The sequence below is a fragment of the Balearica regulorum genome, chromosome Z, assembly GCF_011004875.1.
Source record: "Balearica regulorum gibbericeps isolate bBalReg1 chromosome Z, bBalReg1.pri, whole genome shotgun sequence".
NCBI classification, from domain to species: domain Eukaryota; kingdom Metazoa; phylum Chordata; class Aves; order Gruiformes; family Gruidae; genus Balearica; species Balearica regulorum.
Genome location: NC_046220.1, coordinates 56,794,033 through 56,820,021, shown reverse-complemented (window position 1 = coordinate 56,820,021; position 25,989 = coordinate 56,794,033). Strand labels below are relative to the sequence as shown.

General features: G+C 37.5%; 2 protein-coding genes across 4 annotated transcripts in view; both read right to left on the bottom strand.

The window, feature by feature from the left end:
- LOC104638028 (histone-arginine methyltransferase CARM1) overlaps positions 1 to 615 on the bottom strand; it is an 82,636-nt gene extending 82,021 nt beyond the window's left edge. The window contains exon 1 of the mRNA XM_075741044.1: positions 330 to 615. Coding sequence (XP_075597159.1) covers positions 330 to 498 — 169 coding nt within the window. The 5' untranslated portion in view covers positions 499 to 615. The remainder of the gene's footprint in view (positions 1 to 329) is intronic.
- Positions 616 to 9,588: 8,973 nt separating this feature from the next.
- RFX3 (regulatory factor X3) overlaps positions 9,589 to 25,989 on the bottom strand; it is a 126,890-nt gene continuing 110,489 nt past the window's right edge. For all 3 annotated transcript variants that reach the window (XM_075741036.1, XM_075741035.1, XM_075741034.1), the window contains 6 exons: positions 22,328 to 22,425; positions 21,873 to 22,022; positions 20,212 to 20,420; positions 19,087 to 19,240; positions 16,910 to 16,952; positions 9,589 to 16,518 (listed from right to left, as the gene is read on the bottom strand). In XM_075741036.1, coding sequence (XP_075597151.1) covers positions 16,280 to 16,518; positions 16,910 to 16,952; positions 19,087 to 19,240; positions 20,212 to 20,420; positions 21,873 to 22,022; positions 22,328 to 22,425 — 893 coding nt within the window. In that variant the 3' untranslated portion in view covers positions 9,589 to 16,279. The remainder of the gene's footprint in view (positions 16,519 to 16,909; positions 16,953 to 19,086; positions 19,241 to 20,211; positions 20,421 to 21,872; positions 22,023 to 22,327; positions 22,426 to 25,989) is intronic.

Here is a 25,989-nt window from a genome sequence, read left to right as displayed (position 1 = left end):
GCCGTCAACGGCCGCTAACGGCCCGGCACGCGCCGCCCGGCCACTACCGGCACCTGGCCGCGAGGGCGCCGGCGGCGCTGAAGGCAGCAGGCAGCAGCCCCCTGCACCGCGTAGGGGTCACTTTCGGCGCTGACAGCCCTGCGGGCCACGGGGCTTCTTCCCCCTGCCCTGAGCCGTCAACGAGAAGTGCCTGGCCCCCTCCAGGGTCAGACGCTTCCCGGCGGAGGGGGAAAGCGGAGACCGCCCTGGAAGGCGAAGTTGGTGTCCTCCCGCGGGGAGGAAGCCGAGGGGGGTGGCCAGCAGCGGCGCGACGGGGCTCGGTACTTAACCGTCTGTCACAGTCACGTCCGCGTCCTCCTCCCTCGGCTGCACTTCCAGCTGCAGGGCTTTCTGACTGGGACTGGCGAGCTGCAGTCCCGCCGGCAGCTCTTCCCTGGTGAGGAGCAGCCTCACGCTCCACCGCAGCGCCTGCTGTGTTTGCGGAGACGGAGCAGCCATGATCCCGCTGTCCCACTCTGCCAACAGCAGTTGCCGCTCCTTGCCAGCCGGGGGGAAAACGGCTGAGGCGGAGAGAGACCTGCTGAGGAGACTTCGTCGACAGAACACTTCCACAACTCAGACGTCTCGCGGGGCATCTGTACCACAGCTTCACTCCCGCCTCCAAAGAGCTCCTCAGCCACTTAACTGCGTCCGACCACGCTAAGCGGGGCGGGCAGCGCTGGCGGCGGCAGGCAGCGACATCTCCCGGCCACAGCGGCGCCTGCCTGGCGGCAACGGCCGTGCAGCAGCTCCACTGCCGGGCGCGCACAGCGCACCCTCCGGCGTGCCTGTCGCTGCCGCGCTGGGAAGGCTGCGGGGTACGTGAGGCGGGGAGGCGGTGACACCGTGACACTGTGACACCCACCCTCCTGCCCGCCGCCGGCACCGGCTCAGGAGAGCCCGGGGCCCTGACACAGCTGGTGTGGAAAGGCCGTTGCGCGCTTGTCTACGGGCAGCTCTCGCGTTGGCATCGGACTAGAAGTTTGTAGCAGTGATTTAGGAGAAAGTTCACTAAACCCCAGGTAGTTGGCTTTTCCTCCCCTGGCGTTTCCCCCTCTGCTTATTGTCTAATAGCATAAGGGTGTAGCTGTAATATTAAGCAGTAGGTGTCGCTATTTTGCTATAAAAGTTTTCGCTGAGGGTTTGGGTTTTTTGGTTTGTTGGGATTGTTTGGGGTTGGTTTTTTTTTTTGCCAGTTCTCCCGTCCTGGTAAAAGGAAAAAAAAAAAAAAAAACAAACCAAAAACCCACCCAAAACCAACCCGCCGGTTACTTTTGTTTGTATGCCTCTGTGTTAAAGAGACACTGTGAAGGTTAATTAATGAGTATTTGAGAAGTGCTCTGAGTTTAAAAGTACTGTATAAAGTTTAAACAGGGCTTCAGCTCATTGAGTTTCCAGACGTTATTTTAATATGTATTGTCAGTAATGTTCTCTGGACCCAAATGGTGACTTGGGCTATCCTGTCTAGCTGGCTGGAAAGGAAGCAAATGTACCCATCTCAACTGTGTTATAGACTCTCTTGTTGTCCAGAGATGATCTCCCAGCTACACAGAGACTTGTTCCTCTGAGCTACATAAGCCACAAAATGTACTGAAGTGGCAGACGTTGCTGAACCTGTGTTTTCACTAATGACTGGAATGGTTTGTCTATAAAGACAACACAATTCTGTCACTGCAATAGCACAGTTCGCCTGGATTTAGTTACCCCTTCTGAGAATGAAAAAGAGGTATCAACTCTTGATTCTTCTGTGAAGGAATTTGATGTTATTTACTTCTGTATGAAGGAGGAATAAAGCACTTTGTGTATGCCATCAGGAGTTAGTGCATAGCTTACCATACACATTAAGTGCTTTGGCACTCAGCTGGATTGCTTATACCCAAAGCCAACTCCACAGACACTTAACTAACCTCTAGGCCAAAGAATGGGGATTTCTGGGCTATCAAATTCGTCATTGCAGTGAAAGGTTGAATAAATACAGGTGTTCGTTGAGCTCAGAAGAAAATATCTATAGGTAGCTGAAATACAGGGCAAATGCCAGACTAAGAGTTACAAAAGTATAGTGGATAAGCAGGTAAGTGTCACGCAGATAGATTCTGCCTCTCCTTGATGTCAGAGCCTTGTGACACACCAGTGATAAAATGGAGCAACAAACAGGATATTGCTGTTCACAGTGCCCTGAAAAAGTAGGTGGCAAGGGTAGTTTGCAGGGGTATTTTTTTCCACATGTACAAGGAGAGAGAAGAGTATCTTTTTTATACCAGTATCTTTACCGGATGATGACCTCATCTCCATAGAAATATACCACTGACCACCTAGCCCTCAGCAGCACTACTACTTGTCACGTCCATAAGGGATAAATAGTGTCCCACAGAAGAGGCCTGTCCACTCCAGGCAATAGTTACTGCTGCTTTTACCACCTCAGTTTCAATTTGCAACTTTGCTTCCTTTTTAGCTTCAGGCACCACCACTAAACCATTGAACAGCTACATTGCTGTGGATCCAGTACAGTAGTTTTGCACTGGAACAGTGAGCGTGATGTAGCAAGGTTGCTTCTTGAGCCAAATATATATGTGGGGGGTGTTTGGGGGGGAAGAGGTCTGAGAGGTCTGACATAATTTCTGCTTTACAGCCGTTTGCCAAACACATACAGGGCAAATACATTTTCTGAAGGCATAAAGTAATTTTAAGTATCAAGTCCAACAAGAGGACAGTGTATCTGAACACTACCCCCACACACACCCTGCACACACACACACCCCCCTCCACCCCACCCCGTCTTTCTAAAAGTTTGATAACAGGTAATATGAGCCAGGACTGCAGAAGACAGGGAATTTTGACTATTCCTTTTAGCGTTTAGTGCACATCTTGAATTGTTACGTGAACCAGCAAAGAAAAACTTTCAACTATCTATTTATGTTCTTCTTTTATACTTTCTGATGATTTTCTTATCCAGGTTTCGATCAGTCTCTTCAAATTACGGTATTATTGAAGAATCTGCGGAAATAACTTTGTTACTGCTCAAACAGTGTACTACTATATCCCTTATATGATGAATTCCACCAAAATTAACTAGAAATACTATTAAAGATGTTGCTCACCTGTAACAGCTACCTCACTGTGAATGCTTCATCAATAGGTATGAAATTAATTCTACCAACTAGTTCTTCACTAACAGTGTAAACACTAAGTTTTCAGTATCTCCTGCTAAAGCAAGTATTTTATACTTAGAAATCTGAACCAACTTTAACTCTCGTGGTGCAACAATATATTTTATTGAATATTACTGTTAAGCTTCTCCTTTGACACTGAAGGCTAGAACAGATCAACCAGCATTTGTTCCACAGGCATACCCTGTCCATTTGCCAGCTACATCAATTGCTGATTACAAAAAACACCTTGGAATGTGACAAGTGTTATAACACAGAACCAGATTTGAATTTCACAGTCTTTTCCAGTTGAACTGCTGTGTCTGCAGAACCCTGATGTTTTTAAAGTAAAGAGCAACTACAGTTACGATCCTGCTTAGTGGGTTTAAAGGTATAGGATCTGGTGGTGTGAAATAAGAGAAGTTTCTTCTCTTCCAGACATCGTAATAAGCTTTGTCTATAATGTATTAGCTACTTGACCACTTTTTTATAGTTTCAAAACCAAAAGTCCACCCAAACTTTCAGGAATTTTAAATCCATTAAATTCCGTTTAGTAGGAAAAGGATAAAAAACTTTACTGTGGTATATAATGTGGTACATTATTCAGCATAGATATTTTTAGATATTTTGGCAATTTTGTCAGCAGAAACATCCTACAACAAGACATTTTCTTGTCTACCTGTAATGCAGTTGATGTAGTAGAAGCATGAATTTGATTTTGATTTGCCAAATTTAGTGGATGGAGGTAAAGTGTGCAGATAGAAGGATCGTGCTTTCCAAAGACATACGAAATGGACCCTCTACCAGAAGTCCACAGGAAGGGAACTATGCCTTTTATGTGATGATGATTAGCCATATTTATGGATAAAACATTCTAGTATTTCACACATACAGCCAAAGCAACTTCAGAACTATTCAGCATTTCCTTCCTGTGGAAAAAACACACCTTTGAAAACTTCAAGAATAAGTATTGTTGCAAAAGCTATTGTGTGTCACATCTGTGACCATAATACTCACATGCTCTTAAAGTCCTTTCAGGGAAGTCCACCTTGACCCCATAGCAAGGACAGCTGCACCTAACATGTGAGAGAAAGCATCAGGCAGCTCTGTCTCAGCTCTAAACCGAGCAGTGTTTGGGTACGTCTCTTTCATGCAGAGATGAGATCCGCAAGTTAGGTGGGAGCATTATTCCAGCAGTTGAGCAACATCAAAGTCGCAGCTTTCCTACTTGCTATGTCATGCTATAAACCTGAAATGACTTTGATTTCATGCTGGTCACTGGTGGATCCCAGGCAGAAGTCTTCCTTCTGTGACCCTGAAGCCAGAGAAAAGATCCATCACCAGCCAGGGGAGCATGCCATGCTACTTTAGCTCCAAGGCTCCCTTTGTTGGTGAAAGTGGGCTTTCCAGGCTAGAGCTGTCCCATTTCCTCGCTATGTTACTTACAGCACCTTTTGATTTTGGCTGTTTGGCTATCTTGGGTGAAACTGGAGGAAGAAGGGGAGTCTAAACTTTTCTTAGGCATCAAAAACTGTTGAAAACCAGGGAAATAAAAGGGTAAAGTGATTGCTACCATTGTGAGCAAAAGTCACCTTGTCACTCACATGGGATAGTAAATTCAATGCCTGTGTTGCAACTGTGTTCTTCGTGATCCTAACTTCCATCAATGTGTTGTTATAGCAGCTAATTCAACTGTTTCTGTAGTCTTTCAATATTGGTGGAAGACAACACAACCTCAAATTGCAACTTTTGCAAAGGACTAGTTCATGAACCCTTCTTCTAAAGTGCATGCTAAAGGGTATTCAGATATTCCTGTTCACAGGAATCTCTTAAACTGTGCTTTAACAACTCAAGTATTATAAATATGTTTCTGCCAGTAATACTTAAGGAAAGAAGATAAAGAATTTGAGCGCTCTTGTGCTTTCAGCAAGTTGTCAGGACTTTATAACCAACAAATGTCTCCAGCAGCGGAAACATTATTACAGACCACTTTTAGCAGCAGTTTGAGAAAAGATGGCTATTACCAGAACTGTGTCAGGACACCCTCTACTAGTGTGGCTCCATTGTGAGGAAAAGTAATACCCAGCTGCAAAGAGAGAACAGCTTGAGGCAGCAATTTTGTTATACCACTTCCAGCTAGATCTCTGTAAGTATGTCTGATTTATTAACTACTAGTTACTAAACAAGTACTGACCTGCTGTGTTTGCCCTAAACTCTCATTATCGTGAAAGCAGCAGCAGATTTAGTGCACAGTGTTCCAGTGGAAAATGTCTAAATGCACAGTGATTTTTACTAGAACAGTTCTGCTTATAAAATTGCTTAGAATAAGATGTCAGCAGCAGAACATTGTGGTCAAGGAGGGGTTGTTTTGTTTTTTGAATAGAGAAGTCCTACAGTTCGGTTAATTTGAGTATTGGGGAAGAACATATGCAATGGGGGACTTCAACCACCCTGATATTTGCTGGAAAGGCAACATGGCCAGGCACACACAGTCCAGGAGGTTCCTGCAGAGAGTGGATGATAACTTTTTGACACAGGTGGTAGAGGAGCACATGAGGAGAGGGGTGCTGCTGGACCGTGTACTGACAAATAAAGAAGGAGTGGTTGAGGATGTGAAGGTTGGGGGCAGCCTTGGCTGTGGTGACCATGAGATTGTGGAGTTCAGGATCCTGCATGGAAGGAGCAGGGCAGTAAGTAGGATTACAACCCTGGACTTCAGAAGAGCTAACTTTGGCCTCTTCAAAGACCTGGTTGGGAGAATCCCATGGATTAGTGCTCTAGAAGGTAGGGGCGCCCAAGAGACCTGGTCAGTATTCAAGCACCACTTCCTCTGACTTCAAGATTGGTGCATCCCGAACAATAGGAAATCAAGCAAAGGAGGCAGGAGACCTGCATGGATTAGCAAGGAGCTCCTGGAAAAACTCAAAGGGAAGAAGGAAGTTTACAGAATGTGGACAAAGGGACTATCGACTTGGGAGGAATATAGGAATGTAGTCAGAGAATGTAGGGATGCAATGAGAAAGCCTAAGGCCCACCTGGAATTAAAACTGGCTAGGGATGTCAAGGACAACAAGAAGGGCTTTTTCAAATACAGCAGCAGCAAAAGACTAGGGAAAATCTGGGCCCGCTGCTGAATGAGGTGGGTGCCCTGGTGATGGAGGATATAGAGAAGGTGGAGTTACTGAATGCCTTCTTCGCTTCACTCTTTACTGCTAAGGCTGGCCCTCAGGAATCTCAGACCATGGAGGTAGGAGAGAGAGTCTTGCGAAAGAAAGACCTTCGCTTGGTCGAGGAGGATCGGGTTAGAGAACATCTAGGCAACCTTGACATCCACAAATCCATGGGCCCTGATAGGATGCACCGAGCGCTCAGGGAGCTGGCAGATGTTATTGCTCGGCCACTCTCAATCATCTTTGAAAGGTCATGGAGAACAGGAGAGGTGCCTGAGAACTGGAGGAAAGCCAGTGTCACTCTGGTCTTCAAAAACAGCAAGGAGGACCCAGGAAACTACAGACCAGTCAGCCTCACCTCCATCCCTGGAAAGATGATGGAACAGCTCATTCTGAGGGTCAGCAGTAAGCATGTGGAGGAAAAGAAGGTTATTGGGAGCGGTCAACATGGAGTCACCAAGGGGAAATCATGCCTGACCAATCTGATAGCCTTCTATGATGGCATGACCAGCTGGGTGGATGAAGGGAGAGCAGTGGGTGTTGTATACCTTGACTTCAGCAAGGCTTTTGACACCGTCTATCACAACATCCTCCTTAGCAAGCTTAGGAGATGTGGGTTGGATGAGTGGACAATGAGGTGGGTTGAGAACTGACTGAATGGCAGAGCCCAGAGGGGTGTGATAAGCGACAGAGTCTAGTTGGAGGCCTGTAGCTAGTGGTGTGCCTCAAGGGTCGGTGCTTGGTCTGGTCTTATTCAATATATTTGTCAATGACTGGACAAGGGGACAGAGTGTAACCTCAGCAAATTTGCTGATGATACTAAACTGAGAGGAGTGGCTGACACACCAGAAGGCTGCGCTGCCATTCAGTGACATCTTGACAGACTAGAGGATTGGGCAAAGAGGAACCATATGAAATTCAACAAAGGCAAATGTAGGGTCCTGTACCTAGGGAGGAATAACCCCAAGCATCGGTACAGGTTAGGGGTTGACCTGCTGGGAAGCAGTGCTGCAGAGAAAGACCTGGGAGTCCTGGTGGACAACAAGCTTTCCATGAGCCAGCAATGTGCCCCCGTGGCCAAGAAGGCCAATGGTATCCTGGGCTGCATTAAGAAGAGCGTGGCCAGCACATTGAGGGAGGTTATCCTCCCCCTCTACTCTGCCCTGGTGAGGCCACATCTGGAGTTGTGTCCAGTTCTGCGCTCCCCAGTTCAAGAAAGACAGGGAACTCCTGGAGAGAGTCCAGTGGAGGGCTATGAAGATGATTAGGGGACTGGAGCATCTCTCATATGAGGAAAGGCTGAGGGAGCTGGGTCTGTTTAGTCTGGAGAAGACTGAGAAGGGATTTGATGAATACTTACAAGTATCTAAAGGGTGGATGTCAAGAGGATGGGGCCAGACTCTTCTCCGTGGTGCCCAGTGACAGGACAAGAGGCAATGGGCACAAAGTGGAACACAGGAAGTTCCATCTGAATATGAGGAAAAAGGTCTTCCCTCTTGAGGGTGACCATTTACTGGAACAGGCTGCCCAGAGAGGTTGTGGAGTCTCCTTCTCTGGAGATATTCAAAACCCACCTGGATGTAATCCTGTGCAACCTGCTCTAGGTGATCCTGCTCTAGCAGGGGGATGGGACTAGATGATCTCCAGACCTCCCTGCCAACCCCTACAGCTCTGTGAATCTGTGAATGGGATTTAGCAAAACTTGGAATGATAGCAGCAGAGTCAAGTTAAAATAAAAACTGTCTAGCACACTGTTACCAGTGCCAAAAATGCATCAAGGTTTCTTCCTTGCCTTGGTCAGACACCTTTGTGGACAAATAACTGGCTTATATTTCAGGTGGCTTTTGGCATAAACCTTGATATGGAACTAAACAACTGATGCACATTGGATTACTGCAGGCTGTATGACATTTTCCTTGATTGAAGTGAATGCTTTAGGTAAGTCAAATTAAATACACATTAAAATTGTGCAGAAAATAACCTTACAGAAGTAATAAAAATGTTTCACTTACAAGCCTTCTTATACTCATTTTCTTATAATACCCAGTATTTCCGAATTTCTCCCACATTTCGGCTATGCTTCATGCTTTGAGGTCTGGATTATAGTACTTTGGGATGCTGAACTAAACTTCCATTGGTTAACTAATTAAACCACTTTAATATCGACAGCAGCAGAGGCTGAATTCTGCAGGGTCTTCTGGGTAAAGGCGTCAATGGAAAAGAACGAAGTACTGTAGCCTGTTGGCTATTCAACTGTTAGGTGGTGTGAGATTCCTCTAGAGGGAGATGTCCCTCCGCAGATTGTTTTCTTGTGCACGTGTGCTGAAGCAAGACCTATTTAGTCTCAGCAAGGCACTAGCTAGGAAATGAAGTCTTAGTCTTGATTAGCAAACCAATTAGCAGTATTCTGTAAACAGAGGTGTGGGCTCGTCACTGGTGTAGAAAATTTACAGTCTTGTTTGGTAGGATGCATTGCAGGAACCAGTATTGTACTCTAGTAAGCTTTTGGTCTTTATTTGAAATTAAAGGATAGGCAATGACTGGACCATAACTTACAGCTGAACTTCCTCAGAAAAATAAGCTTTGGGATGGAGCTTTTCTATCTTTACCACGGTTTTGTGTGAAATACCCATTTTAATCTTGGTATCCAATAGTAATTTTGATATTCTAGCATACATTATTCAATGGGTCCTCCCCAGTTAAAATAGCATTCTGCATTTCTGTATATGCAACAGTGCCTGCAACACATACTAGAGACCCATTAGATAGAGGACCTGGTAAGATCAGGCCTTTGTCTATGTTTTGTGCAACTGCCAAAACATCCAATGCATTAGCACTCTGCAGAATATTCAGAGCAAAACTTGCAGAAGTAGGTTCTGCTGGTAATGAATCAACACCACTAATTCCTGGAGGCCAAAGTCTGCATGCCCTCTTACTGACAACTGTTAATTAGCTAAATCTGTAATGGGAAATTATTGTTAATATTGAAATTAGTAAGTATACATTTACCGGAAATGTGACAGCTACTTAAGTGAATTGACACTTCAAAATATTAGCTTCTTTCGCAGTCTGAGAAAGAAGTCGCTCGTCCCTTAGTTCTGTTGCTGCTAAATAAAAAACCTGCAGTCTTATTTGAAAGGCATAAGTTGAAATTAATTTTTCTCTCAAAATCAATACTACCACAATCCAGAATATCTGGCTATATAAAAACTGAAGCAATTCAGATATGTTTGTAACAAGAAAACAAATTTATTGATTTTAAAAGACAAGACACAATTTTGTTTTGAAAAACACAAGAAAGCTAGCCTGAGTTCAAGTCTGAAATATTCAGAAAAATCCTACTGTCTTTAGTATGTTCCAGTCATTTTTTTAAACAACACACTAAAAGTTAATATATATTTTTATAATTATAAAAGTTCCCCAGTTATTGTACAGTACACAATACAAATTGCCCACAAACTATTATTTAGCTCCTGCCAGTTTTGAGAGGACATGATATACTAAAAGATTTAGCATTTCTCACAAAAATCACATCAGGAAATACGTATTTACAAAATCAAATACATTATACAAAAAAACCATCACGTTATTCTGTAAAGATGTCTTCTTTAAATAATTAAAAAGTATATTCAACTGTAGTCCAAAAACTGGAAAAGAACATTACATTATCTCACACATACAATCTACAAAAAGTTGCTTACCTCATTTACATAATATATTCAGTCAACTGGAAAATAAAAGTTTGAATGTGTCCTAGTGTTACGATGTTTCTGTGCTGTGGGACTGAATAATGTAATCTGCCACTTACTAAGTGAAATTTAAATGATGGCACTTAAAAAAAATACAGTATAAAATAAATGCAACAAAGGAAGTTTCCTAGAAGGTAAGAAAGCCCTGAGTGATAAAATTACTGATTGGTAGCTCTAGAATTAACCTAATTAAAGTTTACCACCTCAGGCACAATTTTCCAAGTTTTTGAAAGGCACTCAAAGTTTCTTTAACAGCCTCATTGGTTATTAACTGTAAATCCAAATTTTCAGTGAAGATGAGTGGAAATGGGCAACTTGCTTTGGTACGAAGTGGTATTTTCCTAACATTTTAAATTGCTTAATTGGGTTACTTTAAGATGGATATTTAATGTTTAAATACAAGGCAATCACTTTAATATTATATTGAAGGAAACTTCACTTGGGGAAACCATTAAGTATTCTTTGTGTAAAAAGCTCTTGCTGGTATCAGTGAGTCAAAATGAATTGAACTGAGTTCCTGGCAAATACTAACCCATGTGATGTTGTTCCTCCGAAGTCTAAATTCCTCATACAAAGACATTTATTATTTCAAAGTAAAATTAATCCAGAACTGAAAACTTCTGTAAGATGTTTGTACCATAATCAAGAAAGTGCTTAAGAACATACAAAGAACATTTTCCTGATTTAGATTTAAGTGAGGCTCATTTGATGCTCATAGGCTTATTCTGGACCGTCTTTTCTACAATGAATTTCAGCCTTGATGAGCAATCTACAAGATCAGTTCTTACCAAATATTTAAATACTCAGGGCTTCCAATCCCAAAATGCTGATTTATTTTTTCAACAGGAAAAGGAAAAAAAAAAAATCAGAATAAAACAAGAGTTAAAATGATTACTTTCAAACTAAGGCATATTTTACTTCAAACAAACACTAGGCAGTCACTTCGTAAGTGGCTTTTACTATTTCTTAAACTGGTAAATTAAACTCAGGTCTACTGGCACATAAAATCACTAGCAGCAATGATCAAGGCATGCAAACTCAGAAGCATTTACAGTAAATTATGAATAAAAAAAGTTAAATTAAAACCCTTTGAGTATTGCATTTATGTTAATTAATTATGCATGAATTTGCATTAACTGACTAAAAATGCTTACAACTTACTTGCACTATACTGACTTAATTCCATTAAATAACTTAAAAATTAGACCCCTTTTTTGTTGCCCTCAGCTAGACTGAAATAAGTACAGCTGTACTTAGTGTTTGCTGACTGACTGATATTGCAAGAAACCACCAGAAAATGTGTTGTACTCTCACTTAGTAAGGTGGCATTTCTATCTCTAAGTTCAAAGAATCTCTACTTGCTACTACACTTGTCCCCTTGTTCTTGTAAGCAGTATTTGTAAGAACAAAGGGGCTTTTTAAAATGGCAAAAGGCTTGTGCAATTTCTAGGTTGCTTTTAAAACTCTGACATTCAATAAGGGCCATCCAAACTGTACCCCTGTAGATGAAGGTGAATACAATACGTTTGTATTGAAAATTGTATACAGTATTTGTATACTGAATCTTTCAGCTAGTCATTATTGCAGTGACTGAGTTTTAAAAGGAGTATCAATATAATCTTGCACTTTTTGTTCCTGTTCATCAAAAACACTGCCAAAAATTTCAATGCAAACATACCAAATATTCTGCAAAATTTATTCCTCTTCACTAAGCCTTCTTTTAATCCTAAAGACTTTCTTTTACAGTACAAGAGTATTCCAATACTAACCCACCTCAGGAGATTTTCAAAATAGTTTGAATATATTTTCTAAACCTTTATCCTCTAAAGGCATCTTAAAGTAGACAACTTCCTATCTGTAGAAACATATACTTGATTTTCTTTATATATTTATGCACTTACGAAAACAAGGAGCTGAAGTACTGTTTTCTATTAGGCAGTACGCATTAATGGCAGTGAATATTACGCCTACATCTATTGAGCCCCCCTATAACAAAACCATTCCTGTATAGTATGCAAGTATTTACTTTACACAGAATTAAAAAAACCTCTACAACACTATCAGCTATTTCAAAGTATATGCTCAATGGACTAATTAAATTATCTAAAAAGCTTTGTTCCCATCATGTTACTTACAATGCTCAAAGGGTTAATGCAAGGCATTATATCAAATTAATTTTCTAATACTAGAACTAAGCACTGTGTGTTTATGCTTCTATTCCAGTTTTTATTGTTTGTTTGTCTTAAATCACCAAACAAATTAGCAGAGATACTAGAATTCCATTTATTGATTTGTTTTAAACCATATACAAAGAGGATGTCCTGTTAAGAGAGACAAGGGCCCAATTTTCAGAAATTCATACTGCTCTCTCAAATTAATGTTTTAAACTCTGAAATTATTGTTGTATACTTACATTACTAATAAATCTATTTTTTGCCAGCACTTTTATGGCTATCAGTGGTTGGTTTTATTTTGTAAAAACATTCTGAATTAAATTGGATTGCAGTGCATATCTAATACAAATTTTTTTCTAAACAGTGCAGTTGTCAGTTGGTGAGAATGACAAAGATACCAGATCATCTCTCCTAGGGAAAACAAGGTGAACAAAAGAAATGGTTTAGATATTTTAAAATACCTCGCTTTAAATTAAATTTGTATATAGACTTATACATTCCTGAATGACAGAACATTATCTATTTTCTTATGTTTGAACTAAAGGCAGCAATGCTGTAAATCATCATTTTATAGGTAAATAATTTAAAATCTATTTTCCAAATTTTTATGGAACTTTTTTAAAAGAAGGTGCTTAGAGCATGCTACAGTACAAGAGCAAACCACAGAAATAATAAGTGAAAACAGAAAAAAAAAAAAGCTTTAAAACTGATTTACCATGAGAAAGATGAAAACGTACCAACAAATTTTAATAAATATAAAACTTTTGAAAATTGGGCCCTGTGTTTTGAAAAGGTAGTTCAACAATACTCATTCCCCACACTGTTCACTGTGCTATTTGTGCTAATGGAGGAAATGCCTCTAAAATTATTTTGGATCCCACATCAAGATTAGATAAAACACATAAACCATGTCAACTTGTCATAATGTCTACCCTGTGGACACATGCTACACCTCCCCAGAGCACTAACAGTAGACTTCAGAGCTGGTGTGGCAATGCAACCGCATGCTACACATTACAGAATATAGACTGAGGTATTCGTATCTCTGTAGTTTAATGATTACTAAAACCCAACTATTAAATAGCAAGAGTGTGCAAAATTTTTTATCTAAGTGTTTGATTAAAATTTCAGTAAATGTAAAAACAAAACAAAGACCCCCAAACTTGTAAGTACACAACGCAGCTTACAGTAACGTAGTTCTAAAAAAAATCTGGTAAAATCTTTAGAATTTAAGCATAGGAATACAGACTCCATTCAGTTTTCTGAACCTGGGATAGTTCTAATTTGTTTTGATAACTCATTGTTTTTAGAAGCTATGAAATACATTCCAGTTTTGTATTCAGATTTTTGTTCAGTTTTGTTTTGCACTTTGTGAACAGTGAACAACTGAGTGGAGTGGGGAGCTAAATAATGAAAGATGCTCAGGTCCCACCTTTTTTAGCAATCTAGATTTACCTATTACAATCGTACTCTTTTCTCAGCAACAACAAATCCAACATTAAACCAAGAAAGGACAATAATAAGAAAACTTTATAGGTCTGTCAACACAAAAATTGAAACAAATACTACAGTATTAAAAAAAGGCTGAAATTTTTTTAAAAAAAAGTTCAATTATTCCACTTTATTTTACTTGTAAACATCTTATAATGCACAATGAAGGGGAGTAAATATTTATCACAGCTTAGTTTTAGCATTTTTGGTGAAGGGTACAGATGTGCTGATTTCCAAGGAAAAATCAGGACACACTGAGCCATATCTGTGAGAACAAAATCTAATGAGATTCAGTGCAGTTATGAGTTTAGAAATAATGAATATAAACCTCACTTTCACTTTTTACTGAGGCAAAAGCCATCTACTGACATTAGTAGGAATTATGCCTACATGGAATGAGCAGGATGGGTTCACCTCCCAGTTCTGCAAAGGAATTAAAATTTAATTTTGTACACCAATAATGTTAGGACATTTTAGTTGATGTGCAGCTGTATTTTGAGCATACGTAAACTCTAGCAACAAACTTGTTTGCTATAAATACACTATTCATTTTACATGCTCTTCTCCCATTTGGTATATATGACTTTAAAGTCATTTTCAGACACACTAGATAAACCAAAATAAAAGAGTCCCTAATTGTTTTACACAGTCTTTTCTGTAAAGATGACCTTTTTGTGCTCTCGTCCACTTTTTGGCTTTTTTGCTTATGTAATTCCACGTTTTAGTGTAGCAAATTCATGTGTCTGCATAATGAAATGTTTAAGAAGAAAAATTTGAGTTCTTTAATGTCAATTAATATGGTCTCTATAAACTGTCATTATTTAACCATTAAAATGTAAGATCTGGCTGATACCCCACAAAATATAGAAATTGAAAACATGCACTGCATTATGTACCTGCTCATTTATTTCTTTTTAGTTTTTAAAATTAAAAGTAGGCAAGGGTTTAGAAAATATATAATCATGCTTGGGACTATGGTCAACCTATTTTGACATTTCAAGTTGGTATTAAAGCTAGTTTTGCTTTCCAAATTCCCAAGCAAATTTTATTTGTAATAAAGTGAAATCCAGCTAGAAACGAGAAAAAATAGGTTTATTGTCATTCTAAGAGGGATATTAAAATCATTTAATAATAAAAAAATCCTTTTCTTTTGAAGGCTATGTAACCTGTCCTTATTTCTTAGGGAATTTGAAAATGACAGGCACACCTTGTTGAATTAATTTTAGAGTTAAGAATAACAAAAAGTACTAAGTCTTAGCTTCAGTTCTGTTTAAGGCACCATGTAATAGCCGAGGTACAATGATCCCTGATGTACATTCTTAAATGGCAATGGTCCATCTAGCCACCTATTCAAATTCTACACAATTGGGAATAAGTACAAGTGAGGTGTGCCAGTTACACTGCCTTAGCTAATTTTTGTAAAAATTTAAATCCACTTCAACAACAAGGAAATATTTTTGAAAGGAAAATGATGCAGGTTGCTACATTCCTTGCATTCTATAAATCATCTTTTCTAAGAGCAGCAGATTGAACCACTAGTAGGAAAAGACCTGGAATATAAGAAAGTCATCCAAATGGAATGTTTTCCTGTATGTCCAGTTCAGCATAAGTAGCACGTACACTTAAAATGAATAATAATAATCAAGTCACTTCTTTTTTAGTTTCAGTTTCTAACAACTACAGTACCACTCAACAGCCAAAAGCACCTGTTCAGTGGCCCCACATATAGAATCAGTAGTCTTCAAAACAGAGGAACTCATATGCAAATAATATCTGGAACTGTTGACTTTAAAGGAAGCTTGCATTGTTTACATGATGGTCAGATAAGGAGGTACGTTTATGACGTACACATTACTACATTCTGTTACAATTCTGTCATTTAAACTCGCTTCTTGCTCACAGAAAGAAACTAGGAGATCTTCCCAACCCTCCAGCATTATTACAAAAATTCCCCCTGAATGCTCACAGTTTTATCAAAATAGTGTCTTCTCGTTGTCCAATGAAAAGCACCTTTTGTAACAAATTTGATACATCTGCTGTCAAATAAGTATGCCTCCAGTGTAAATCAAAGAAAATAGTTCTTTTGATATTTCACAGAAGTGCATCTAATTAAAAACCTATCTATATGAAATCATCATCATAACTAATAATTAACATTAAAATATTTTTAAAAAACTATGAAAAAATTTAAATTATTATAAGAGGACAAAAACATTAACATTAAGCTTTGCAAAAATCTTCCTTGCATTTGATACTAAGAAAACTCTTCATATTGAGCGGCCAATGTAAAATGATCCTGTTTAGAAAAAATTCTTTTTTTTTTTAAACAGATCTGGCAAAATACATACACCCATTCCATTTAACAACTCCAATAAAATAATGTTCAGCACAGCTAAAATTTGACAACAGTCGACCTTCAGACTTATTCTCTTTATTTATTTTTTTTCATATTAAACCCAAAGGGCTAATGTAATGGGGTGTGTGTTGGGGCAGGGAGGGGAGGTTTCATATTAGACTGCTGTATATGTATTTCCAGTAGCACTGCATTGTCTGATAGTCTGAGTAGTTGCAACAATGTGCTCATTATGAATTGGGTTCAGGAGGTTCTGCTGTACTCCACTCTCAAGCACTGGCTGCATGCAGCCCACCTGGAATGCCTGGGTTAGCTCTGTTTTCTCCCTCTTGGCTTGTGGCTCTCCATTTTCATCCAGCTCTTCATCTATTTCACTTTCAACTTCGCTGCCCTCATCTGCACAGACAAACCAGCATGAAACTAGCATGAAGGAAAAAATTCTAATACAAGGGCCTTTTGTTTTGCAAATAACAGTTGAAATACAAAAATACTGAGAAGACTAGCAATCTGATAAAGCACAAACTGAGTATTTAAAATTTTAATGGAAAAAGTAAATTATTATCTCAAATAGGTAAAAAGACTCTCAGCTCTGATCACTTCATTACACAGGTAGCTTATCGTATCCATATAATATATTAACGTATCCATATAACATACATGCACTTTAAAGTACAATATAGCTCTGAATTCTGTTTTACTGTATTTTTAAAATGTAAGGACTTTCTTTGCTCAAAGAGACACATGAGCTCTATACAGAATCATACACTGGAGAAATTAAAATGCTTACCTTTATCCATATTTCCAGGAGAAACAGCATTTAAATCACCAAACTGCAAAATAAACAATAAAAAAACCCTGGACATAGTCTTAAGCAACTGTGAACTTATGAGTATCTCTGATGGAGCAGATCTGTGCTCCATTGGTTTGAGACTAGCATTCAAATGCATGATCTTGGCTGCAGCCACATCCATAGTACAGCAATTCATTTTCCATTCCATCCTAGTCTTGTGCTTATTAAGACAATTATCACTAAGTAAACACTCAAAAATTAAAATGGGGAAGTATAAACTTTTTTAGGATTACTTCATCAGGGCCTCTGTTGCTTGAAGTGAGCTATTTCTGTGTTGTATAAACCCATAAATTATCCATTCTTAACTGCCAATATTTTAATGAAAAACTCTTTTTAAAATTTCCAGACACAACTTCAATTGTACTGGAACAAAAATGAAGGTGTGTCACAGTGTTGCAAATCTACCTATAAGGTAGATGAAAGGCACAGCTGAGAAAGGGTTTACAATCTGGTAACCAATTTACTTACATCAAAAAAAGACCTATTCAAAAAAGTTGCTCACAACTAGAGGAACAACTTTCCTCCCTTTCCTTCCTTGAATCTTCCAAGTTTCTCTTAAATAAGAATTGGCAGAATTCAAGGAATTTCAAATGAAAGACTACATTATTTAGATAAATACATTTCTAACCATAAATGATGATACCAGTCTTTTTCAGAAAAATTTTGCCAATACCTGTGTCCAAAGCTGGGAGAAGAGGAAGCGAGAAAAATGAGAATGCTTTTCTCAGCTGCAACACCAGTTTATACTGTCTTATGGTGTTTGTCAGACCATAGTCTTACAATTCCTCATTTTATTTCAGCCGCAGTCATTGAATACACAGAAACATAAAAAGACATGGATTTAATGAGTATTTACTACTTCTATTCTGCCTCTCTCACCTCCAAAAGTTTTGGGTTACTTACTTCCTCATAATATCTCCATCTTCAGGCTACATAAACTTTTTAGAAGACCCTACACTACATTTATGTCTAACATATACAATGTCTGTTAAGAAGACAATAATGCAGTAACTGTATATTTGTGTAGTACCTTACTACAAATACAAGGTAGAGATTAAGTAAATATACTATCGGTGGGTCACTAAGCAGAAACATTGTTATTTAGTTTTTCTGTAATATGTTATGCCACATTATATGAAATAATTTGACAAAGCTGAGACATTTCCAATTTCTCTTGAATGAGCCTATCAATACATCTTGAGGGAAGAATGATACTTGATGCCAAATCAACTTGCGAAATTACTTGCTATTTATTGGTAACATAGAATATGATACAGTGACTCCCAAGTGTAAAAATGTAACAAATTTGTCCCATTAACTGTCTAGCATATTTGAAAATATATCCATTTTCCCGTACTTTTGAAGTGCAACTCTTTGATGACAATTCATGCTTTCCTCACCATCTCACTCAAAATAAAAGGTTAGATGAACTACTAGAAAAAAAAAAAGGGATGAGATAAGCTTTGCCTTGCAGATGCCGTAGTTGAGTATAAAAAACTAGTTATAAATTGAGACTCTTGTTCTGTTTTTTAAACCAATAATCTTTGAAACACATGCATGAAAATCAACCGTGTTGCAAACCTCTATATATGTCTGCACAGTTTTTATTACATGCATGTGAGCAGTACCATATGAGGCAAAATTCTTGCATGTAAGCCATCCTTCTCAAGTCAATGGGGGTACTCAGCTCATTTGTGTTAACATTTGTGTGGGAATTCAACACGTGTGCAAATACATGTAAACAGATCCATGTAAGCAACACTTTCCTATTGCACTGTTCTTTTTTTATGTTCACATAAAATATTCAGTTCTCAAAAACTAGAAAAAGGTTGTATGTTGATTAACATTTTTCAAACTGTGCACATGAATCTGTATGAAGATTTGTAAAGGAGCGAGCTTATTTGGAAATAATTGGTTGTTAGAATTCAATGTGATTTTAGTACTCTGACCATCAACCAATGAAACAAGTTTGAAACTGTTGTATTTGTAACCCAATCTATTGTTATACTGCAGAACATCCTACAGCTCCACATAAATGTTTAACACATTTGCAAAGTCACATACCCAAATTCATCACTAAATCTGTCAATCTAGTGTCTTACATATTATCTTACCTCTCCCATAACTGCAATAGGTGTCTCTCCTGTTGCCTGAGCAACACGATGTTCTACTAAGTAAAACATATACTCATCGTAAAGCAAGCGGATCAGATGAAAAGAGCCAAAGCTAGCAGCACTGCGCAAGGTTAAATCTCGAATCACCATTGAGCTATTAAAAATAGAAAAATATATATATATTTATGTATTACATGTCATAGTCATTTTAACACTTATCCATGTAGACATTTCCCCTTAAAACCAATATTCCCAAAAGTATGTTATTGGAAAGAGATATCCAGGAAAAGCCATCATTTGCTTCTCTCCCTTCTCTGAAGGTATTGGTGGAAACCACATTACATAAGAAATAACCAGATTGTTTTGTTTTCAGTTTTTGTTTGTTTTGATATATGCATAACTACCAATACTTGAGCATATGTAAAAACCTAACTTGAAAGAAAACTTTGTTGAAACATAAACAACTAAAATGTTAAGAAAACTATCCAATTTTAAACAAACTAATGCTTAAATATTTTCTGTTGTGTCCAGCTTCCCAGTACAGAGGTTTTAATTGCCATGATTTTAAAACTTTGAAACTTAAAATTACAAAAAAGATAGGCTTGAGTGTATATATTATATTGACAAATTCTGGTATCTTCAGGAAGTAGTTGCTCCAGTAATTTTCAAAGAACAAGGTTTACTCTGATAACTGTTTCAATAAGCAGCTAACATGGAATGCTTAATGTTCTTTTTTACACATTAAAAGCAGGGTTTGTGTTCTGTATCTAATAAACATAGATACCACAGTGTTTTAGTAAATAATATAAAAAATATTGGCTTAATAATTGTGTAATTTAACCCAAAAATTTTGTATTATTTTTCTAATTCAGGACAAAATTCCACCTACATTCATTTGCACATGGCCTTTACACCAATAAACAAAGATCATTTAAGCCCCTGCCAATTTGCAAGTAGCCCTGAGTTCAAGGTTAACAGCAATAATTTTCTGAAAAAAAAAACCCTCCATGTTTTTCATGACCTAGTGAGCCACTATTTGATATTACATCTGTCAACTTTAATACAGTGAACAAGTCAGCAAATTACAGAATAGTTCAAATGTTTTAGAAGTCTATTAAATACTACCTGTAGAAAGACCATTTTAACAGAAATTGCCGTGCTGCTTTAGGAAAGCTGGGTCTTCCTTCATATGGTTTCAGCGCTTGCATCATTACATTATCAAGCCAGGCAGCCCACTGCTCCAGAGTGCTCTGCTGTTGAAGAGTCATCTTGAAATCTGTTTCTAGTCTCTGAACCATGTTGTCATCACACTGGCACACCCAGGAAGCCTGCTCCTGTTACACCACATAGCAACTCTTGAATTAGCAATACATAAGCCAAAGCACAGAATGTTAATTCTTTCTGAAAGATTAAGCAATTCAATGGATGAAAAGGACAAAACCCACTTACTAGACAAACCAAGAAGACGGTTTTATTTTTATGTTGGTCATAATGTTGTTGAAAGCAAATGGGTGGGAAAAGCCTAACATACAAGAGCAGACTTCAAGTAAAGAAATGGGAACAAACAATGGAAATGACAGAAGTATGTTGTAGTTTTCCACATTGATTTTCAAAAAAAGGCTTCTAATTTCCTCATTCATCATTTTTCTATTGAAATATTGGGGACTTGTCAGTTTTCTTCTGGGACTACAGGCAGGGCAAGCAGAAAAAACAGTTAAATGGGGGGCTAAAGTAATAAAAGAAGTAGCAAGAAATCAAGTGTAGGGTTCCTTTTGTTCTGAAAAAGTTAAGCTTAAAGATAATCTCTGTTGTATCATCTTAGAAAGCTTTGTATGTAAATAAGAATTGTTTTGGTTGCTGACTACAGGCAGCACATTATTTAAAGTACAACATAAACTGTATACCAATGGAGAAACACAGTCTGCATACAATAATAAGCAATTTAGTTTAAGTAAGACTAGCTTGTCAATTCAGAAACTAAGAGACAAAAATGAAGACTTACTAACTGCAAGCCATGTCCTTAAACTCTGGCTATCATGTGCCAAATTAACACCTTATTCACAGACTCTGTATCCATGTTAACACATTACAATACTTAGTATACTGTACCTTTGGTGAAGTACTCTTGACCGACTTTTGCTGAGATTATTAACAAGTACGCTAAAACACTTGTTCACAAGGAAAAAAGACAAAAAGACAAAAATCTGGAACATTGCACTTTGCTGGGCAAAAGGAAAAAAAATACTTTTCCTCAGAGGAGTAGAATCGTGGAAAAATTAAGCTTAGTGAAAATATAAACTTATGTTCTATAGCTAACTGGAAACTAGTTCTAATCTGTACTAATCTAATCAATTACTCAGGAGATCTTGTAAATTTAAGCACTGGCACTTAAAGTATAATAACGGTATCGTCTTTGAAATAATGAAACAGTGTCCACTAAGAACAATGTTGTGCATTTAATAGTTTTTAGAGACATTCAGAAGCTACGCTACTATCTAAGATCTAATTCTAGGATATCATTTATGCTATTACTAAGACATCATTCATAGTACCCATTCTAAGAATGCACTATAGTTGCAGAGAAGTTGGAAGAACATGTGCACTGCAAGACAATAAATGGAAACAGATAATGGTTCTGAGCTCTTACTTTCCTAAAGTAAGGACTGAATCACTGCATATATGAATCAGCAAAATGTTCTCACTTCACTTGCTTGATAGAATAATGACAGCTAACAATAAAGTTCAAAATCATAGAGAAATTATGCTTATTTAAAGCTACATTTTACCTGAACATTGGCAAAATCAACACGGTTAAGATCATTGAGCATCTGGTTGATTTGAGAAGTATTTTGAAGCACAGCACGAGCTGCTTGAGCCAGGTGATTAAGAGATGTGTATCTTCGCAGAGTCTGGGCAAAGGCACTTACAGCGGCAACCTAGAAGAAATTATATTTAAATGTTGTACTCTTTTATCTGTAGATTAATTATATAAATTGAGTCATTACCTTAATTTTCATATTCAATATTAATGAGTCCTTATATGTGAATTATGTCCATGTATAAGATCAAATAATGCCTTCTATATAATTTTTTGTCAAAACTAAGTTATGTTTTCTCTCATTATTTGACAATTGATGCTAAACATGAAATTTAGCATTAAAGTTAAAATGCTGCTGCTTTTAGATGCTACTGCCCACTTGGTTTGCCATTGCGAGAATAATACTGCAACAGTTTAGTGTACCTTGGTTTGTATCATCCTCTGTGGAATATTGTTCATGGCATTTGTAAGCCAACCTTCAAGGCTTTTTGCAAAATTGCGAATGGCTTGGGTCAAGGCACCTGTGCATAAAAAAAGAAAAACAAAATGAAAAGAAAGCAATATACCCATCTTGAAATGTTTTGTATCCTCAGTATTTACATACTCAATGTTCAGGCCCGCTGCTTTTACTTACTAAAAGACAAATCCAGTCTAGGTTCAAAATGCCTCATTCAGATATATATTATACAATAATGATTTTAGCTTTGGTTCAGGAAGCAGTTCTGACTTCCTCACCTAACAATCTTGCAAGAAGTTTGTGACCCGCAGTATTGTTTCAAGCACTCCTATAGAAGAACATCAGTAATTGCAGCACCTGTTGTGATGGAAATATCCATCACAAACTTTCAGCTTTCCATTTCATCTAAGCACCTATTTTAAAAAGCAAAACTCTGGAAAAAATTACAGTTATTGGAATAGTGCAATTTCCTCAAAAAAGCACAAAGTAACCTTAAGCCACATCATGGTGCTGCTTGCTTCAGTTTTAAACAACAAAGTCCAGCATGCAGTGCTTAAGGATATCACCAATAAGAAAGATATAGGAACGTGTTTCACTGACAGAGACTATTCAAATGGCTATGGAATCTATGTGCATTTTTGTTTCTTTACTATAGAAATAATATTTATTTTCAAAATATTTTAGCTACATGTGAGAAGAAACAGTCCAAGATTCTGTTTATAAGGCTGAATACTCTGGTAGAGTAAGAAATTAATGCTGATAGAACTTGTCTTTGAGAAACGCTCTTTTACCATTTGAATTATTGATGATCCCTTTTTAAATAAAGCATTTTACTAGCAAAGTAAATTTACTAAAAGAAAAGATGTATTCTTCATGACATCTTTTTTGCATCTCTTCATACTTACAGTGATAAGCAGTACAGTCCATATCAGTAATTTATATAACTGACCACACATTTGGATACTTAGCTGAACACAATTTGATCTTACAAAGTATATGTATTAGCTGAACACTCTATGGTAACAGGTTTTTTTCCCCCCTTGAGGTTTCCACATGAAGAACAAGCTTTTTTCTTCAACCCTGTCAATCACCTAGCTCACTTGTGCTGCTTTGTAAATTATTTCCATGCACTTACTAATTAACTATGTATTCACTTACATTTTCTTACCTATAGAACAAAAAAATGTAAAGTGGAAGGAATAATGTAAATACTGTAACATTTAAGGAAAATATTACTGCTTTTTCACTTCTAATTTGCTTATTACTCTTTTTCACCCAACTATATATTACAAAATTATTTGCATCACTGTAATGCTGATCTCCTTTAAAAATAAATATGGAAAAACAACTCAGGCATTAAGAAAGGCCTTTAACCAGGAAGAAAGAGGAGCAAATGAAAGGAATTCTAAGTTCTGAAGACATAAAATAGCTAAACTAGTTAATCAGGCAGCAGTATTGTATAGAAGAACCATGAATTTCTAATGAGCTTTGGAGAGATCATATTAAATACAGAATTTTTCTCATACTTATCCTTAAGTACACATGTAGTCATTGTCAAAACCTTAAGTACCTATATCCTCAATGCCTTTTAAATTCATCTGGCTACCACAGAAAAATAAGAAAACCCTTTCAAAGAATCACAAGATGAGTATGATGCAAAGTAAATGGCCTGAAATAGTTAAATGTTACTGGATGCACACTAGATGATGTTGCAATGGCAGTTACCAATAGAAAGTTTGATTTGGATAAGCACCTAAAAAGCTTGAGTTCTCAGCTGAAAACACTCTGATATACAAATCTCATAAAAACAAGGCTTTACAGTCTTTACAGTAGTTTAAATTTTTGTCTGCCTGGAATGGTGTAATACAATGTAGAAATATGTTTAGCATAAATTCTCCACCTATGGTAGAAACTAACTCACAGGCAAGTTGGTTACTGTTCTTTCTGTCACTTGTGAAGGTGTAAAAACTCCATTGTAAAACATAATAGCTCTAGTCTATTGCCAAAGCCATTAGATAATTATGGTCTTTATTCCTGATTCAAATGGATAGCCTTTCCCTTTTCTTATGAGAAGTAATTTTGCTGTTTTATACACAGCAATTCTTCATTCCTTCTGTAGGTGCTAAACATTTCAGCTGACAAATTTAACACAGAGGTTAAAAATAAAGCAATTTTTTCCTTAGTGGTCATTTTTTTTCTACTCCAGTAATGTGTATCACACAGCTGAGTAGCACAGTAAGAGTTTTCTAAAAGAAAAACACTGAAAATCTAGACTTGAAAAAAAGATAAACCTTAAAAAAACCCCACATGCTTAGTTCAAGCACTTCACAAATTAACATTTTTTCCTATTTTGACTAGCTGCTGTCAATATCTTTCTGTTTATTCAGGAAAAAAATCATAAGCATGCCTTTGATGAAGGATTTACAGTCTCTTTTCCTCTACAGAGGAGACTGCTATTTTCCCCCAGAAAATGATGAATCTGTCTACTTCACCCAGCTTCATTATTGTCATAGTCAATCATTAAGCACAAACTTAAGCCTTCCTCTTGGTCTCTTGTAATGGCTGGAGATATTCTAATTCAAAAGCAGCAGTTAAAAAAACTAATCATATTTGAAATATTTAACAGTGATGAAAGAACTTGTATGGACCATCATTACAGGAAAGCTAACTAGAAAAAGCCATTTATTTAGCTGGTCCTAAAGACAAAAATAAGAAAATACATTAGCTTTCTTCCAAAGGTAGCTCAGTGGGTGGACTTCTGAGCAGAAAACCACTGGATTATTCACAAAATAGAGGCAGAAGTCTCTTGGGATGAATTTGTCGTGGGATCAGATGATGTGTTTGCATCAAGAAGTCTATCAGACCATCCCAAAAATAGGAATGTCAAACACAGTAGGTATTAATTATTCAAATATGACTGGTAACTGTAGAAAGAAAGAAATAGCATGAGAAGGACCTGATGCCTGTAGTTACTGATATCAAATGATTCTGTTCCATTTTCTTGAAACCCTGTACTGGCAATGCCCAATGCATCTTATGAAAAAGGCAGGAAGACACCACAAGCTAAGCAGCTATATCACACAAAAACTTCTTTAGAGACTGCCAGGCTGTGCAGAAGTGAAAAGCAAGGCGAAAAGCAGGTTTGATGAAAAACCATGTCTGCACCACCTTTCTTATTCAGAAAATAATGTGCTTTTGGAAGAGAGAGTTCTAATTTAACCTATTATATGTTGTAATTTAATTTGTGGGTTTTTTTTTTATCATTGCCTATTTGCTTGTGATAGACTATATTACTCTAAAATTAACATCCTACCTACTTACATTATCATTAGATAGAAAAGTAAAACTTCAAATATAAGCCAATGCAAAATAATTTATACAAGTAAAGGTTGTCAATAATTGCATGTATTTGAGAAAACATTTTTCCTTTACTCTGCTACATAGATGAAAAGAAAAATTATGTCAGTCTCTACCAAGAACTTACTCATTCCTCAAAAGAGGTAAAATTGCATTTGTAAATGACCAACCTTCAGATTTTACATATTTCCAGTTCCAAAATTTTTTTTGTATCATTACTAAAACCTGATTTTATTTCACTGACAAGCAAAAAGTCAATATAACTTTTCTG